The 16,778-nt window shown below is 56.1% G+C and overlaps 3 protein-coding genes across 3 annotated transcripts; all 3 read right to left on the bottom strand.

Annotated features, from left to right (window-relative positions):
* Window positions 1-786: 786 nt before the first annotated feature.
* On the bottom strand, window positions 787-2,208 carry LMXM_08_29_2130 (conserved hypothetical protein; the record flags this gene model as incomplete). Its single annotated transcript, XM_003872295.1, has 1 exon — window positions 787-2,208. One exon carries the CDS (start codon window positions 2,206-2,208, stop codon window positions 787-789), a length of 1,422 nt encoding a protein of 473 aa, XP_003872344.1.
* Window positions 2,209-4,898: 2,690 nt separating this feature from the next.
* On the bottom strand, window positions 4,899-5,570 carry LMXM_08_29_2140 (C-8 sterol isomerase-like protein; the record flags this gene model as incomplete). Its single annotated transcript, XM_003872294.1, has 1 exon — window positions 4,899-5,570. The coding sequence occupies one exon, from the start codon at window positions 5,568-5,570 to the stop codon at window positions 4,899-4,901; it is 672 nt and encodes a 223-aa protein (XP_003872343.1).
* Window positions 5,571-12,730: 7,160 nt separating this feature from the next.
* On the bottom strand, window positions 12,731-14,014 carry LMXM_08_29_2150 (putative protein kinase; the record flags this gene model as incomplete). The annotated part of the gene is made up of 1 exon (XM_003872293.1): window positions 12,731-14,014. One exon carries the CDS (start codon window positions 14,012-14,014, stop codon window positions 12,731-12,733), a length of 1,284 nt encoding a protein of 427 aa, XP_003872342.1.
* Between the last annotated feature and the right edge of the window lie 2,764 nt (window positions 14,015-16,778).

Here is a 16,778-nt window from a genome sequence, read left to right as displayed (position 1 = left end):
ATGTCTCTTCGGCACACCGCCAGCCCAGGCCTGTCCGCCGACACCAAGAGTCCGGAGCCCGCACCCGAAGCGCTGGGATGCGAGTTCTTGGCATCCGCACAGCGTTGGGTGCCGCACCCTGATGCCACCGTGGGGTGGCCGGCAGCATCAGGGGCATCTTTTTCCGAACCGGAATCGTAGGCGACATGCACAGCCGCACCGAGCCATAGACAAACATGTAGGCAGACGCACGCCAGCGGAGGTAGTGCTGCGCTCCATTGTGTGAGCCGGTGCTGAGTCCGCCCCGTTGTTCGCCATAATATTTCAGGTGTAGCGTGCATTCAAGTCTTGCCCCTCCCGCGCGACGACGTCTAAAAGCAGAAGAAAATGAGAAGCAACCGAAAGATGTTAAGAAAAAAAAACGGCGAGTACAAGGAGGAGGAAGGTGGCATGGCGCACGAAATGATGGTCACGCAAGAAATCGCTCGACATTACTCCCCGCAACACGTGCGACAGGCCAAAGGTGCTTGCTCCTCATCCACCAGGCATAATGTCGCCACGATCTCCCCCTACCCCGGCGCCACCGCCTGGCCACGCCACCCCCGCTCGCTTAGCCCCCCACCAGAAGCTAATGCGCACATATGCACTCGCAGAGGGAGAAAGAGAGAGACACGACGCCGGAAGTGAGCAGCTCAGGTGCAGTAGGTGAGCGAGACGGAGAGCTGAGGCTGCCAGCACCACCATCACATTAAGAACGCCACCCTCCTCTCCCGCCAGCTTTTTCGGCTTACATGGTACGGAGCCACTTCACGGGGCGGGCAAGAGGTAGTCCCAGTTGTTGTGGTGGACCATGATAAAACGAAGGCCGAGCGGGAGGTCGACGAGGTCAGCCTCGCCGGTGAAGTGATTGTACTCCATGTACACAAACTTCACAGTCTCGGGCAGCTGCGTAAGGTTCACCTTGCCGCTGAAATGATTGTGGCCAATGTTGAAGTACTGCAGCTGCGGCGGCAGTGCCGAGAGGTCGACCTCACCCGTGAATTGGTTTTCAGAGATATCAAGGAACTGCAGAGTGCGCGGGAGTTCGCTGATGCGGAGACCGCCCTGTATCGCATTGCTGTTGAGACGCAGCACCTCTATGTTCTTGGGGAGTTGAGCGAACACGGCGCCCTCGAGGAGGTTGTGCGACACATCCATCACCTTCAGCTTTGTGCAATTGCTAAGGTCAGGGAGGGTGCCTGTCAGGCTGCACCTGGTGAGATACAGCCCTGCGAGGCTGAAGTCACTTTCGCTACACGCACTTTGCAGCTGAGAGACAGCGAGAGGTGACTCTGGGTTGCCACTTTCCAGGCCGGACACATCCAGCATCGTTAGCTGCTTCCTTGCAGACGACAGCATGTCGAGAGTCAGCGCGACATCGGTGAAGCTGATATTCAGCAGCGAGAGAAACGCCGGCGCAGTCTCCAATACCTCCTTGACCGTGGAGTGAGCCAGTTTTGTGTAAGAGAGCTGCAGCGATTGGAGGTTGCGCGGCAGCTCGCGGAGATCGATCATCAAGTCTGGATTACCGGAAAGGCTCAACACCTGCAGCGACTCCAGCTGGGATGTCGTCGTCACCTCTGCCTTCACGAGAGCGCAGTTGTCACATTGCAAAACGCGAAGATGAGTCAAGGGCTCCGTCACAACTCCCCCCACGCCACTCTGTGGGACCCGAAGAATCGAGTGGGATTCCCATTCCACGTTCGTCGCCACGAATTCCTCAAGGTTTGCAGGTAAGCTGGAGAGCACGAGTGGCTGCTCCAGCCTCGAGTCCGTGATGCGGATCCGCTTCACCCATGTTGGGTACTCGTCCCACTTCACAGTCCCGCCCTGCATGTTCTTGATGACCGCCTCCTCGAGAGCGCCAGTCACGCGGTTGCAGCGGTAAAGTGCTGATTGACACATGTCGAACCCCCTCGCTGTGTCCCTGAGCGCGGACTCTACCTCCTTCTGCAGCTCAGGGTCGTTGATCGCGCGCTGCAGGGACTGCAATGCCTGAACAGATTTGTAACGATCCTTCGCGCTCATGTGTATCTGGCCGGGAAAAAACTCGCCCACCTCCAGCGCGCGGACTTCACAGCAAAGAGCACAAAATAGTGCGGCCACAATGGCATAGCAGAGCGCGCTGGTGTAGCCACTATGGCGGCGGTGCCGGGGGGCCGGGCCGCGCGCTGTCATCACAGCCGCCATGTTCAGACCTCTTGAAGAAAGTCTAACTTCGCAGAGTCCGGCGAGACTCTTGTAGGACTATTGTCTCTCTCTTTCACTTTTGCTTCTATCACCTGTCCTATCGCTTTCGATGTCAGACGTCCGCTCCTTGATGCTGAGCGATTCGCTCCGACGATAAAATGAGATGCACAAACGAAAAACAAACCCTAAATAAACACATACAGGCGTACATGCATATATATATATATACTATACACCGCAAAGGGAGCAGATAAAGACGGAGACAGAGGAGTGGGTGCACGCTAAAAGGAACGTGCGCGAACGCATGCGCAGACGCACGCCGCGCATCAAGGAAATGACGTTAAGTATGAGCGAAGACCACCCAAACGCACCATACATATATACACACAGACACACACACACACGCAAAGCTTACGCGCACCTCACAGGTGGAAATCAGTGCCTTCCAAGCAACGAGAAAAGAGAAGGACGAAGAAGGGGGCGTACACTACAGCAGCAGTTGAAGCACGCGTCAATGTGAAACGAATGGGCAGTGAGCGTGAAGACCACGCTTTGCACCGACGGATGGGAAGAGAGAGAAATGGGATGCTAACGTGGCTTTCGGGCGCGGCTGCTCGTTGATGGGGGAGGGGGGCGGAAACAGCAGTGGTGAATGCGCAAGAGAGAGAGGGAGGTGAGAGTGAAGTAGAGGTGCCACAAGGAGGGCGGAGGTGGGGATCGCTACACTGCGCAAACAAAAACCAGAAGACTGGCATGCCCAAAGAAAAGGGTGTCTACGGAAAAGACCTTCTCCGAAGCATGCGAACACTGCCTGACGAAGCCACATCTTTCATGTCAATCCTCGCGAGAGAAACAAAGCGAGGGCGGGTGGAGGGTGTGAGCGCCGAAACGTGCTCCCGCACGACAAAGCAGGCACTTCAGTAGGCGACACCGGTGCCTTTCGTGAGTACATTCACACATGGCCACCATAAACGCATGGCCCGCTCACAATACCTCGCCGAATCAGGCTTCGGTCAGCCGGAAAAGCGAGGAGAACACCACCTCTTGCCAAGATCTTTCACGAAACCCAACAAACGTGTGGGTTGGCGTTTTAGTGTTTTGCTTTGGTCCTCTCTTTGGCTGCGACACCGTTCGTCGCTCACCACCCGACAGTCACAGAATCGAGGCCTCCGGGCAGCCTCCCGAAACTGAATAACAAAAAAGTGGGTGAAAACATACACGAACAAAAGCCACCCAGGAGGGCTGAGGGGACAGCCATACATACACGAATACTTGCTCTGCCAGTGCACACAAACCCCAGAAGCGGTGCAAACCTTCGCCGTGGCAGGCATTGCCTAGCTCATTCCCCTACATGTACACCCCAGTTCTAGCCAATGAGCAACAGCACAGCAGAACCACCGCGTACATGCACTGTGTCCCAACACGATAAGAAGCATCCACCGCTGCAGTCATTGTTCGCTAAAATACAGCCATTAAGTCACCCAATCCGATTCCAGAGCCTTTAGCTGCCTACAAGTCCTTCTACCGCGAGCAGTTCAGCAAATACGCGCATGCAGCCGCAGCCCACCTGCCTCTGCCGCGCCACCGCTAAATCCTCGTCGTCCAGCACGAGCCGCCTGCCGTCGAGTCGGGCCATGCGCCTCGCATGCTCGTCCGTCCTCGGGTACGTGCTGCGCCACCAGCGCCGCACGGAGGCTCGCGTCCGCTGCACCCCGATGCGCGCACGTGTTGAGTCGGCGATGCGATTCGCAGCGAGCGGCCCCAGACGCGATCATCATGGCCGCATGTCTCTTCGGCACACCGCCAGCCCAGGCCTGTCCGCCGACACCAAGAGTCCGGAGCCCGCACCCGAAGCGCTGGGATGCGAGTTCTTGGCATCCGCACAGCGTTGGGTGCCGCACCCTGATGCCACCGTGGGGTGGCCGGCAGCAGAGGACGCCAGTACTTCTTTTCATAGCTGTTTTTTTCTGTGCTTCGCCCCTCTTGTGCTTCCCGAGGGCGCGGGGAGGAAGATCGACACACACACACACACACCTCTTGCTGTGTGGCATCGCAGGGTCCAGTGCACCCTTTCCCACACTCTCTGTGTGGGAAGCCCAAGCAGCCCACCCCCTATCCCTGCCGACGCCGAGCCACTTCGGGTGGTGAAAAACTCCATGTACCTTCGACATGGTGGCGGCCAGGTTGTGGACGCTGCTGCGTCGGTGTGGCCAGCGACAGTGAATATATTGTGTGCCATCCCGGTGATGCGCGGAGTGTCCGCGTGACTCGAACGTATCCCACACGGCCCTCGCACTGCCCCCTGGTGTGTGGCGCCTGAGTGCCACCGCGAGGGATGCGCCAGATGGGAACCTGCCTAGCTGGTGGAGCGGCTGTGCGGCGACCTGCTCAGCGGCGGTGGTGGGTGGTGTGACGTGCAACTCATGGTGTATGGCAGAGAGGGTGGACGCGTCGACAGGAAAAAAATGTCTGTAACCTTTGCAAGAGTAGGAGAGTGCTCTGATGCGCTATGTAGTTTTTTTTAAGCGCATCTGCTGCTCCGTTTTCGGCTGCCGAGTTGTCCACAGCCCGTTCGTATGTGGCTGTGTTTCTGTGTGACCAGTGTTTTTCGTGAGCTGTCGCGGCCAACAGTGCTCTGAACGTCCGTGTTCGACGTTCGCGACTGTCGTTCTCGGGACTGGCGTCGTTTCTCAGATTTTGCCCATCAAGGTATTCGTAATCATGTTGCCGGCGCTTTCTATCACCGTCTGGTAGATGGTCAGCACATCCAGCGTCGAGCTGAACATGTCAGCGAAGCCGAAGAAAAGCATCGATACGATGTTGCCGCGGGCGTACTCGAGAGCCCAGCACTCTTCGGGCATGCGGTACTGCTTTGCTGTGCCGCGTAGCAAGATGTGCTGATCTCCCGGGCGGTAAACCTCCTTCTCTTCCACTCCAGGCAGCGCTGCCCACTGCTCGCCAACGAGAATGTTGAAGAAGTCGTCAGCCCAGAAGAAGCGACCCGTGTGCCCCTCCGTGCCGACAGAGGAGCCGAAGATAATCAGGTACTCTGAGAAGGAGCAGTGCAGCACCGTCATTGATCCCATAGCCCCGCCTGCGTTGTTCCAGAGCCAGCGACCTGTGTATCGCGTCGTTTTCGGGTAGTTCTCCAGGATCAGACGAATCGTCTCCTCTGTTACCTGCTTCGCCGTCGCCTTGTCCCCGTTTGCCGCATTGGCGTTGGCAATGCTCTGCTGCGCAATTTGTTGCAGGCGTACGGGGTCGTATACCCAATGCGATGGTTGATCCACGTACGCGAAAAAGGCCATGACGACCGCCACGACGCTGATCAAGACAACGCTGGTGCACTTGATCGGCGCCATTTTCTTCGGTATCGCTTTGCGACCTTTTTTTTGGTTGCCTCGTTGCGTCGGCGTACGTTTGTTGGGGTGCGCGCTTGTCAGCGAGGTTTCGCGTGGAGATCCGTGTTTGAGCCGCGGCGACAGAGAAGCGTAGTCCTCCGGGGGAAAGCCACCAACACCGAAAACAAAAAAAAACGCTCGACGAGGGCGGGAGAGTCGAAGGAGGAATTCCTTCAAAAAAGGCTCTAGAGTGCGAACGTCGCCAGAGGGCAGTGAGACGTGTCAGAGATGAGCAGCCGATCGGGGGCGGGGGGGGGGGGTAAAAGGGGCAGACGACAAGAAGAGCAAGACAGCGAGAAGAAACTAACAGAAAGCGCGGTGCGTCGAAGTGATCTAGAGAATTCTGCGCTGTGTTGTGTCCACGCATGTTTTTGTAATCGTAGGTAGTGCGTTGCACATCAAAGCAAAGCAAGGTGCGCACCACATTCGACGTCATCGTCAGCAAGTGCGTAAGAGGAGGAGGAGGAGAGACAGACAAGAATGAGAGCGACGAGGACGCACAAAAACCTGGAGACGTGTACAGCGGTGGGCTGATCGGCCAGGAGACGGGCGGGGTGCAAGGACATGTGCGTTGGTACAACTCCCCAGGCACCATTCGCAGGAGAGCACTGCACAGGCACTTACACCCAGGCATGAAAAAAAGTGCCCTCCTGGACGAGAAGCAGATAGGCAGTCTGTCACGGCCTTCGCAAAATGAGGGGTGTGCCGCTCTGTCCAGTTGCTTCTACCCACTGGCAATCGGGAGGGAGGGGAGTGACAGTGGTTGCGCGTGAGAGGTGCGCGGGTTCCTCAGGAAGGAGGTAAGTGCACAAGGGAAGACTAGAAAAGGGAGAGGTATGTTTTTTTTTAATTATTGTACGGCTTAGTTATTTAGCCAACACACACGCACACAGGCTTCATCACGTGCAGAAACGGAAACGGAAGCAGTAAAGGGAAGGGGGAGAAACGAGCAGAACGGAGGACCATGGCACTCAGCACCGAACAACAACGACACCGAGATACGCGTATGCGCCTGTGTATAAGTTACCAACAACTGTCATAATAAAAAAAAAGGGCACACGACAGCGTGCGGACCAAAAAAAAAAACTGCCCCCCCCCCTCCCCATTTCGTTGTCCGAATACGTGCTGGGCAGCAACTGGGGCAGACAACGCACACAGACACACAGAAGAAAGCCTGAAAAAAAATGAAGCGAGTGAAACAACGATGGGGTGAAGAAAGGAAAGGGGAAGAACGAAGGTGAGCAACACGCGCATAGGTATGTGGCCGAGAAGGTATCAAAGAGGTACAAGAGCGCAGGCACTGCAGGGGTACAGTCCACAGCAGAGAGGAAAAAAGGGAAAGAGAGTCGGAGGCGGAGAACAAGCAAACAGCGAGCAAAAAAAAGGAGGAGAGCAACGGCACACACACATACACACACACATGCACACGACACGGCAGAGGAAGACAGAGTAAACAGAATGAGGATGGAGGAAGAAGAAAGCACACAAATGATGGGAGAGAGGTAGGGGTGGGATCAGGGTGAAGTAGTTGGCATTCACGTCGTTGGGTGTCTTTCTCTTCTGCATGTTTTCGTTGTTTGGCTTTCTCGACGCCACCAGATCCCCTTATCCTCTAGCACAGGAGCACGCGCACGCACGTCTCTCGATCCGGTACTTCCTTTTCCAATGAATGGGTAGGAGGGAACGAGGAGTCCATAGAAGCGATGGCGGGGGCACGGCGCTCATTGTACGGGACAAACCGAAGGGGCCGTCCCAGTCTACGTTTTTCCCTCGCCGGTGTCCATGTGCTCTAGAGCGTCGTACACAACGCCGTCGAGAATAATAAGGGAAAGAGGGACAGATGGTACCGGGGGAGAAGCGAGACACGACGTGCGCACTTGCCCGATGACGCACACATATCCGTATAAGCAATGGAAAGCACTACACACACACACAACACGGAGAAGAGAAGAGGGGTCGAGTGTGTGTGCCAGTGTGCGAGTGAACAAGGACGTGTGTAGAGACGCAGGAGGGGCAGCGGAAGGGGGGGGAACGGCAAGCGGAGGAGGAGTCAACGTTCTGCCGGTGCTGCTGCCTTGTTCAGGAACAAAAAACTCTGAAAGGAGAAAGAAATCCAACGGGAGAGAAGCAGGGGAGAAGAAGGGAAAGCGATGGGGAAGGGGTGTGGGGTGTGGGGTGGGGTGGGGGGCGAATGCCGTGACTCGCGCAAAATCAGCGCGCACCCACACCAAAGAAGAAAGAGAGAGGTCACACACACACACAAACACGCAAAGAGGAAGCACAAGAAAAGGAAAAACAACAAAGGAGGAGGAGGAGTGGCCCCCTCCTCAATGCACATACACAGCAGATAGCAGGAGAGTCGCACGTGTCTAGAGATGAAGGGAGGGCAATGGGAGAGTGCAGGCGATAAGACGGAGGAAGCGAGGGTGGGTGGAACGACTGTCACAAAGGCGAAAGAAAAAAACCTTCTCAGCAGGCCGGCAAAGCGGTGGACCTTGTGATGAATGTGGGACGAGAGAGAGTCAATGAGAAAAGCGTGTTACCTGCAGTGGGGACCACGGACTTCTGGACACTCACGACACACACACACGCGCACACACGCACACTGTTCACGCTCATGATTCAGTAACCACAACTATGCGGAATCAACAGAATAGCGAAAAAAAGAGGGAGAGACATTTTTTTGTAGAACTGTAGGGACGAGAGAACCAGCAAGCCGGCAGTCACTCTTTCTCCGCCTCACATTCTGTTCCTCCCCTTGAGACCACAACGTGCATGTGCAAGAAGCTAGAAGCATTGCCTTAATTTTGTTCCGTCTCTCTTCCAGTTGCATGCCCCATTCATTTCCTCCCCCCTTCCCCCTCTCCCTCACCCCGCCTCTTACTTACTGCTCAGTCGTACTTTTGCCCGTCACGTTCTGAGTAGCGCTTTCTTTTGCCCGCTTTCTCGGCTTTTTCTCAACGTCCCCCGGGACACACTCGAGGCCAATGAAAAAAAAAGAAAACGTGGCTGACTTTGCACAAAACACGCACACACACACACATACACAAGACATGAGCACATGTACACAGGATGAGAATCCCATGCCGCATTCCGATTGGTGACCAAAGAACGAAACAACAAAGGAAAAAAGAAGAAGACAGGGAGGGAGGGAGGTCTCGGCGCGCGAGGGCACGGGTTGAGACCGACGAAGGCCAAATACAACGCACCAAAACGAGGAAACAAGGCAAAAAAAAACAGGTGATATACGGTTTGCAGCAATAGAGCTCGAAATGGCACGCACGTGCCCCCCCCCCTCAAAAAAAAAATGGATAAGAGAGAAGGCGAGACGCGACAAGGATGAAATAATAACAGCAATAACGGTAACGAAAGATAAAAAAAAGATGTGTCCGCCCAGCACCACCAACACGCCGCCTTTTTCCTCACTCACGCGAGACAGGGTAAAGCGGGGAAGGGAGGGGAGGAGGGACGAAGGGGGGCACACTCGAGGGTCGAGGCAGCCGTACGAAGATGTCCGGCGACAAATACACACACACACACCCGCGCACGCACACACGGCGTAAACAAAGAAAAAGGGAGAACGAAACCTTAAGGGGATATGAAATACGCACATGCAGCTCTTTGCACGAATTCGTGCCCGAGACAGAAGGAAACAACGGAGAACAGAGGCAGCTGGAGCGTGCAACAGCAGGTGGAGGCGCAGACACAAACACATGCGCCGGCACGCGAAAAAAAAGAAAAGAAAGAACGACATGAACAGAAAGACTTCCAAAGAGCAGCTTCCAACTTCCTCTTCGTCTGTTCGCTTGTGTGTGTGTGGTGTTTATTATTCCTGCGTTGGTGTGCCGTTGCTTGTGGGAGGGGGAATCAACGCTCCAAACGAGCGCATGCGTACAGAGGCCAACACGCAGACATCAGCAAGTCTCTGGAGTGTGATGCCAAAGCCGGGGCAGCATTAGTAGGTGACAGCGTTAACAACATGCCCACCATGCTGGCTATACAAACGAGTGAAACGCCACCCACCACCCCCGGCCTGCCACAGGCCCCCATCCGCGTGGTGCCGCGCAGCCGTGGGCACACACGGCTTACAGCAATGCGCCGACTCAGTCATCGGAGCACGGCCCCTGCACCAGACTCCACCCGCCACCGCCGCTGAGCAGGTCGCCGCACAGCCGCTCCACCAGCTAGGCAGGTTCCCATCTGGCGCATCCCTCGCGGTGGCACTCAGGCGCCACACACCAGGGGGCAGTGCGAGGGCCGTGTGGGATACGTTCGAGTCACGCGGACACTCCGCGCATCACCGGGATGGCACACAATATATTCACTGTCGCTGGCCACACCGACGCAGCAGCGTCCACAACCTGGCCGCCACCATGTCGAAGGTACATGGAGTTTTTCACCACCCGAAGTGGCTCGGCGTCGGCAGGGATAGGGGGTGGGCTGCTTGGGCTTCCCACACAGAGAGTGGGGGAAAGGGTGCACTGGACCCTGCGATGCCACACAGCAAGAGGTGTGTCCACCTCCCCGCCATCAAACGAAGAACAGCATAACGGGAGTAGAGGACCTCCCGAAGAAAAAAGTGAGCCCTCCCCCAGACAAGCGGGCAAAGAAAACGGTCACAAGGCAAGGAAAGGGAGAAAGGGCAATACGGAGGCTCTCCGACAGTCGTGAAGAGGCAGGGCAGCAGGTGGGGAGATGAGGTGAGACGGAGACGGGATGTGAAACACAGGAAAGAAACCTACGCCGTCCATCTGGTACATTCGAATGAAAAGCGAAAAGACAGAAAAAGGGAGGGGGTGTGACAATCGATGATAAAACGCAAGCGTGAAGCAAGAAACAAGAGGAAGGAGAGTGGACACCAATGTGCCTCGCAACAGACGTTGCAGGAAGGCGAGAAATCGGCAAGGGAAAGGGTGGTGGATCAGGCGGCCAGCGACAGAGTTTTGAGAGGCGGAGGGGAGAGAGGAGGGTGGTGGGAGACAGAAGGGGGACACAGGGATGAACACATAAAAATAGACGAGCAGAGAGAGGGGAGATCGAAAAGGCTGGCGAAGAGGGTATGGGGGAAAGAGAGAGAGACAACGACATGGGAATCGAAGGCGTATGTGTTTGTCTGTGTGTCTGTGTGTATGTGTTCCGGTGTCTGTGAGCGCGATCGTATGCTCGATGATCACCGATGAGGAAAGGAGAAAGCAGGTGGCTGGGAGCTGGGGGTGGCGGGCGTGAAAGCACACCTCGAGCTCAGTCACTGCGCTTCCTTCCCCGATGAGACGGAGGGAGAGCGGGGAAAAAAAAGCACGCATACTCGCCCACATGTCTGTGACAGGAGACAAGAGGAACGGGGTGGGAGAGATGAGAGCGTTGGAAGAAGGTACAGAGAAAGGAAACGGCTAAATAAAAACAAAAACAATGACCGCGCAGAAATCGAAACGTGTGTGAAGACAGACTAGACCAAAGGGGAGGGGGAGAGAAAAGGGTGCGCGCACACAGAAACGTAAACACGAGATTCAGAAGAACACCACGATGATGGAAAAAAAAATGGCTGGCAATGGTGTTGAGGCAGGCAGATATAAAAGAAATGTGATGGGTAGCAGAGGGCGGTGAGGCGCTGTCAGCAAGAGGACACCCCCCTCGGAACAAAAAAGAAAGGAAAAGGCGCGAGCACAAAAATGTCAACACGTGTGCAGGAACAAAAAGGTGAGAGTTGAAGCGGATAGTGGTGGAGGAGGTTGGCCACCCCTCAAGCAGATCGGTCGTAATACTTTCTCCTCAACCCTCCCCCACGACACAACCATTCACCACCCTTTCCACCACCACACGCACGCACACAAACACACACAGAGAAAGGCACGCAAACATGTCAAAGAACAGCCCAAACAAAACGATGAACAGAGAACGAGGTGAGGGGGGAAAAGAAGGAGATAGAAAAACGTGAAGAATGCGCTCTGCGTAGCAGCAACAATGATACAAGCGAAGCGTGATTAGATACACCATGAGCACGCCAACAGCCGCACGATACACAGACACAAGCGCTGGCAGATGCCTGCGCACACACGCGCTCCTCTTTCCCTCCCTAACTCCCTTTTCCCGTTGCTACACACACACGCGAGCAGAGGCGGAGAGGAAAGTGCTCCAACACAAACACGCACACACACACAAAAGAAACGAAAGGGATACATAAAAGAAGGAAGAAAGGGCATTCGATGACACGGAGTGTGGAGCACATCTGACTTCGATGGCTCCATCCCACAGGCACACAGGCACACACAGACATCATCATCATCCGCGCACGTTAGCACGAAAAAAAAAGAAAACGGTCGCTCTTTTTTTCCAGTTAATGCTTTTTTTTTCTTTTCAAGGAAAAAAAGGGACATAGAAACACAGAGGGAACTGGACGGGAGGAAGACGGTCGCAGAAGAGCAGCTGTGGCGCCACACTCAGCAGAGGAGACGCTGCCGTGCTTAGAACATTTAAGCAACACCGTCATTCTCCTTCACCGCCTCGCCGCCCGGTAGCTCACGCATGCGCCTCTCCAAATCGCACATGTACACGCCGCCCTCCAACAGCTCTTTTCGAGTATCGAGTCCGCGCTTTGCTGCTGACTGCTTTCACCTTTCATCTCCCCTTTAATACTGGTATCGATGGTCAGGCCCTGCTTAGCATTCTAGCCGCGTTGTTTTCCTCCTCCTGTGTCTGCGCGTCGGCCATCCCTTCCTCCCCCTCCCCTTCGCTTGCTCGTCATATTGCGGCGGCGGCCCTTCTCTCGCTGCATCGCTGTGCTCTCCTGTTACCCTTTCCTTTCTCACTCCGCCTCCTCACGTCTTCTGCTAGTACCGCCTTCACTGTTCAAGTCTCTCTATTTTGTGTGTGGGGGGAGGGGGGCGAGGCGGGGAGAGGGAGGGGCGTTCCTTCGCACCTCCCTCCCTATGGTGCGCCTGCGTGGGCTTATTGCAGCTGGCGTCGGGTAATGGCGGTGCAGGTAGTGGCGGCGGTGTCGAGTCGAAGGACTCCAGCCGGGCCACATCGCTGGAGCGGTCGAGTGCGTAAAGGGGTGGGAAAAGGGGCGCGTGGAAGGAAAGCGAGGGAGGAGCGGTGCGCCCCTGAAGCGGAGCCACCCGGGACTATCCATCCGCGCCGTAGACCTCAGCATACGCGTTCGTGAAGAAGCGGTGGTTCATCGCCTCCAGAACGGTAAGACGACGCTCTGGATCGAGGATCAGCAGCCTGGCAACCAGATCGACCCCTGCATCGCCAAGCAGCTCGAGGGCGTGACGGTCGCGCAGGAACGCGCGCAGGTGGCGGCTGATACGCTCCAGCTGCATCTGCATCAGTTCCTCCGCAGTCATGTTCTCGGTGTCCGCCTCCTGATACCGATTCAGCACCTCCGCATACCGCTCGCAGTAATGGTAGTCCCGCATTCGTGGAAAGATCGAGGGGGACGGGCGGCAGCCGCGTGTGAAGATGTGCCGCAGCTCGTCTGCCTCGTCCTTGCCCTTGAAGAGGACACTGCCCGAGGCCATTTCGACTAGAATGCACCCCAGCGACCAAGCGTCTGCGGAGTAGGTGTAGTTTGTGTTCCCGAGCAGCACATCCGGGCTGCGGTACCAAAGCGTGACTGCCTCGTGCACGTACTTCTTGTACGGGATCCCCTCCAGCCGCGAGAGGCCAAAGTCGCCGACCTTCAACGCGTACAGCTCCCCGGCCGGCGCACCCTCGATATCACACAACTCGCTGTTGGCGCTGTCAACAGCAAAGGATGAGGAGAGTATCGCGTCTGTGCGCTTGGCGAGCATCAAATTCTGCGGCTTCAGGTCGCGATGGGCGATGTTGTGCGAGTGCAAAAAGCCCAGCGCCAAGATCAGCTCCACCGACCAGCGTCGAAACACCCGCGTCGACATTATATCACCGAACTTTCCGGAAGAGGATCGCACAGAGACTTTCAAATCTCGCATGAAGTGCCACAGGTCACCGCCCTCGCAATAATCCATCGCCACGTAGGTGAGCTGCTCGCGCGGCCGCAATATTGCGTCCCGAATCCCAATGAGATGCTGCCGCCCGCGGCTAATGCGCCGTCTCTGCTGAGCGGACAGTGCGTCAAAGGTGCCACTGCGCAACGGCCCGGACGAAGATGAAGCCATGTCAGCCCAGTCATCCTCTGCGGCGCCGCCGGCGAAGTAACGATTGTGGTCCATAAACGAGGAAGGAAACCGCTCCTGCACGTGGGTGTTGGAGGGCGCCGTCATGGTTGGCCGAAACACGGCCCGGCCGCTGCGAAACGCATCCCGCTCCACACGATCCCTATTGGAAGTCCCGGCGCTCACCTCGTCCAGCACCATGATTTCTCGTAGCGTGGCGGCCTGCAACCCGTCCTCGACACTGGTGTTGTCCATGCGCTTCAGAACCATGCGACTAGGCCGACCGCTGGTGTTTCGCGGTCCGCTGCGCCCCTTCGACCCCAGCCCCACAGCCACCCCGCTTGTAGGGGGCGGTAAGAAGGATGCTGACTGAGAGTGTTGCAGGGGAAGTTGCGGCTGAGGTTGATGAGGTGTTGCGTCTGCTAGGAACACACGACCGTACTCGCCTCGCCCAATCTCCTCCCGAATGGTGTACGTGCACGACGTACTTTCGACTCTGGTGCACCCGCGCGGCTGCATCGTTGGCAAAGACGGCGATCGGAACCTTGTCCCCGCCGCGCGGCAGGGTGAGGCATCAGCTACACCGTCTGCATCATTCTCATGTGGAGAGGGCCGGTGCTGAATGCTCGTGGCGACAGATTGTGCTCTTGCGTGGACCATCACATCCTTGTTGCTCTCCGGCTGGATGCTATCTTCCTGATTCCCGTTCATCCGTAACATAGATCTCCCTCCGGGGTGAGGTTCAATGGCCACAGAGAAATCGGGAGAGTACACACGACACAAAACCCGCGGCAAAACTCAGCTATACCCCAGCAGCGATCGAGGGAGAGCGGAGAGAGAGAGAGATGAGAAGCACAGGGAAAATGAAGGGTGTGTGGGGTCGATGCTCGAGAGACGTGAAAGCCAGTTGGGCAGCTGAGGACACCAGAGCAAACACAAAACAAGATCAAGGCGGTGTGACGCGGAAAGTGACCGTGGAGTCACCGCTGACACGCAGAGCAGCAATCCGCTGCTGTCGTTGTTCGCTTTTTGCTTGCGGGCCTCCTCCTCTTGAAAAGACTTGGGGGCGTGCGTGTTCTTTTTTTTCTGCCGTTTTCCCGTGTTGCTTCAATGTTGTTCGCTGGTATGGTACTTTCGTTGCTGTCGCTGTTGGAGGGGTGTGTCTGTGCGCGTGTGTGTGGGGGAGGGGGGAGGAGGCACAGTGCGTGCTGCTGCTTTTCGTTTTTTTTGCCTTGTCTGCCTCGGCGCGTGGGATGCTGCAGGGACGACTTTTGGCGGACGTAAACAAACCGATGTGTATGTGCGCGTACTTGTCTTTCTCTGGCTCTGCGCACTCGCCTCGCACGAGTGCGTGGGGTCTGTGCGTCGGGTGAGGGGGAGGTAAGAGGACGAGCCGGTGAACGAGTACGGGGTAGCGGGAAGAGAGAGAGCCGAAAAAAAGAGGGAGAGCAGTGGGGGAGTATGGGGGCTCAGGCGGAGGAGCAAAGCCAGACCGCGAAACGAAAACGAAAAGACCGACGCGGCAAATATTCTTCAAAATCACGTAAAGCAGGGAGGAGGAGCGAAGCCACTGAGAAGAAGCGACACAAGCGGACACACTAGCGAGTCCACAGCAACAGCAAACCGGATGACAACAGCAGCAACAATATTCGATGACGATGACGGTAATCGGAATGGTCCGTGTACCTGAGATGGAGGCCCTACATACACACAAACGTAAACAAGCCGCATAAACGTGCGAAAAAAACAACAAGAAGAGAGGGAGTGAGAGGGTAGCAGAAAAGAAAACAAACTCCACCCACGCCAAGAAAAGAGCGTGAGAGTGTGGACAACGCGAAGTCGTGGAGGGAGGCTCAACACGACAACAGAAGAACGCGGGGAGAGGGAGACGGGAACACAAAAAGGGGGAAGTGAGCGGGGCCGAGAGAGGGGAGGGGTCGGGGGGAGAACACAGAGCAGAACACACACAGAGAGGTGAGGAGACCGAGTAAACACCTCGAGGGAATTAAGAGAAGAGGCGCTCCAGGTGGAGCGAATACGGCAGCGTGGGTAGACAACGGGAGAGGTGGGGAGGGAGGGAGGGAGGGGGGCGAGCGAGGAAGAAAAGAAGCCCAAGAAGAAAAACGATGGTGGGCGCAAAGGCAGAGGGTGAGCCACAGCAGTCTGACAATAACAGCAAACGACACACAACAAAGAAGGGACAGACACAATACGGAGACCAAGAAAAATGGAGAGAACGAGTATTGGAGAGGGTAGATGCGAGATGTTGCACTCCCACACATACACACACAGCCGCGGCAGCGACAAGTGACCACAACACGCCACTACACCAACACGAAATATTGAATCAGGTTATGAACGAGCCCCTACAAATGACGAGCTGTGCTTTCACTGAGGGTGAGAGAGCGGCACACACAAAAGCACCTGAGCACGAGAAACCGGAACCGCCTTCGTGTGATGCGCTTCTTCGCTCCTCTCTGCCTCTGAGGCCCACAGTGTTAGGGGCGTGCGTATGCAAATTCACAGAGTCCCTCCTGCCTCTCAGCCAAAGGAGAAGGTAGCAGAGAACGAAGTACAGAGAGGATGGCGGGGGGAGGGGGAAGAGCCCAGTGACTCGACCAAGTACGAGATTGTATGCAAAAAAGTGCTGAGATTTTTTTCTTGCACGCACACACACGGTGAGACGATAAATGTGTCTGTGTCCGTTTCCGTTCCGATTATCGCGACTCTCTATTTTGAGCTCAGTCCCTCTACCTCTCTCACGCTCTGCCCGCAGATTCGCTGGCGGAGAGGGGGAGAGTGAGAACTGCTGACTGAGTGCGCAGAGGCGTGAACGACACCGACGCACACGCATGGACAGACGTGCGCAAGGCAAGCACGCACGAGAACAACAGAAACGGAACAGGTAGGTTTTTTTTAAGCGGGCCCTTTTCCTTGTTCGCTGTTTCCCTTCCCATCTACTCAACGTGAGCGAACAGGTACGACGAACTAAGAGCACTGCGGACACGTGTATGTGAATGTGTGTGTGTGTGAC

The sequence above is a fragment of the Leishmania mexicana genome, chromosome 8 (assembly GCF_000234665.1).
Source record: "Leishmania mexicana MHOM/GT/2001/U1103 complete genome, chromosome 8".
In the NCBI taxonomy this organism is placed as follows: Eukaryota; Euglenozoa; class Kinetoplastea; order Trypanosomatida; family Trypanosomatidae; genus Leishmania; species Leishmania mexicana.
This window is presented reverse-complemented; position numbering and strand designations above follow the sequence as displayed.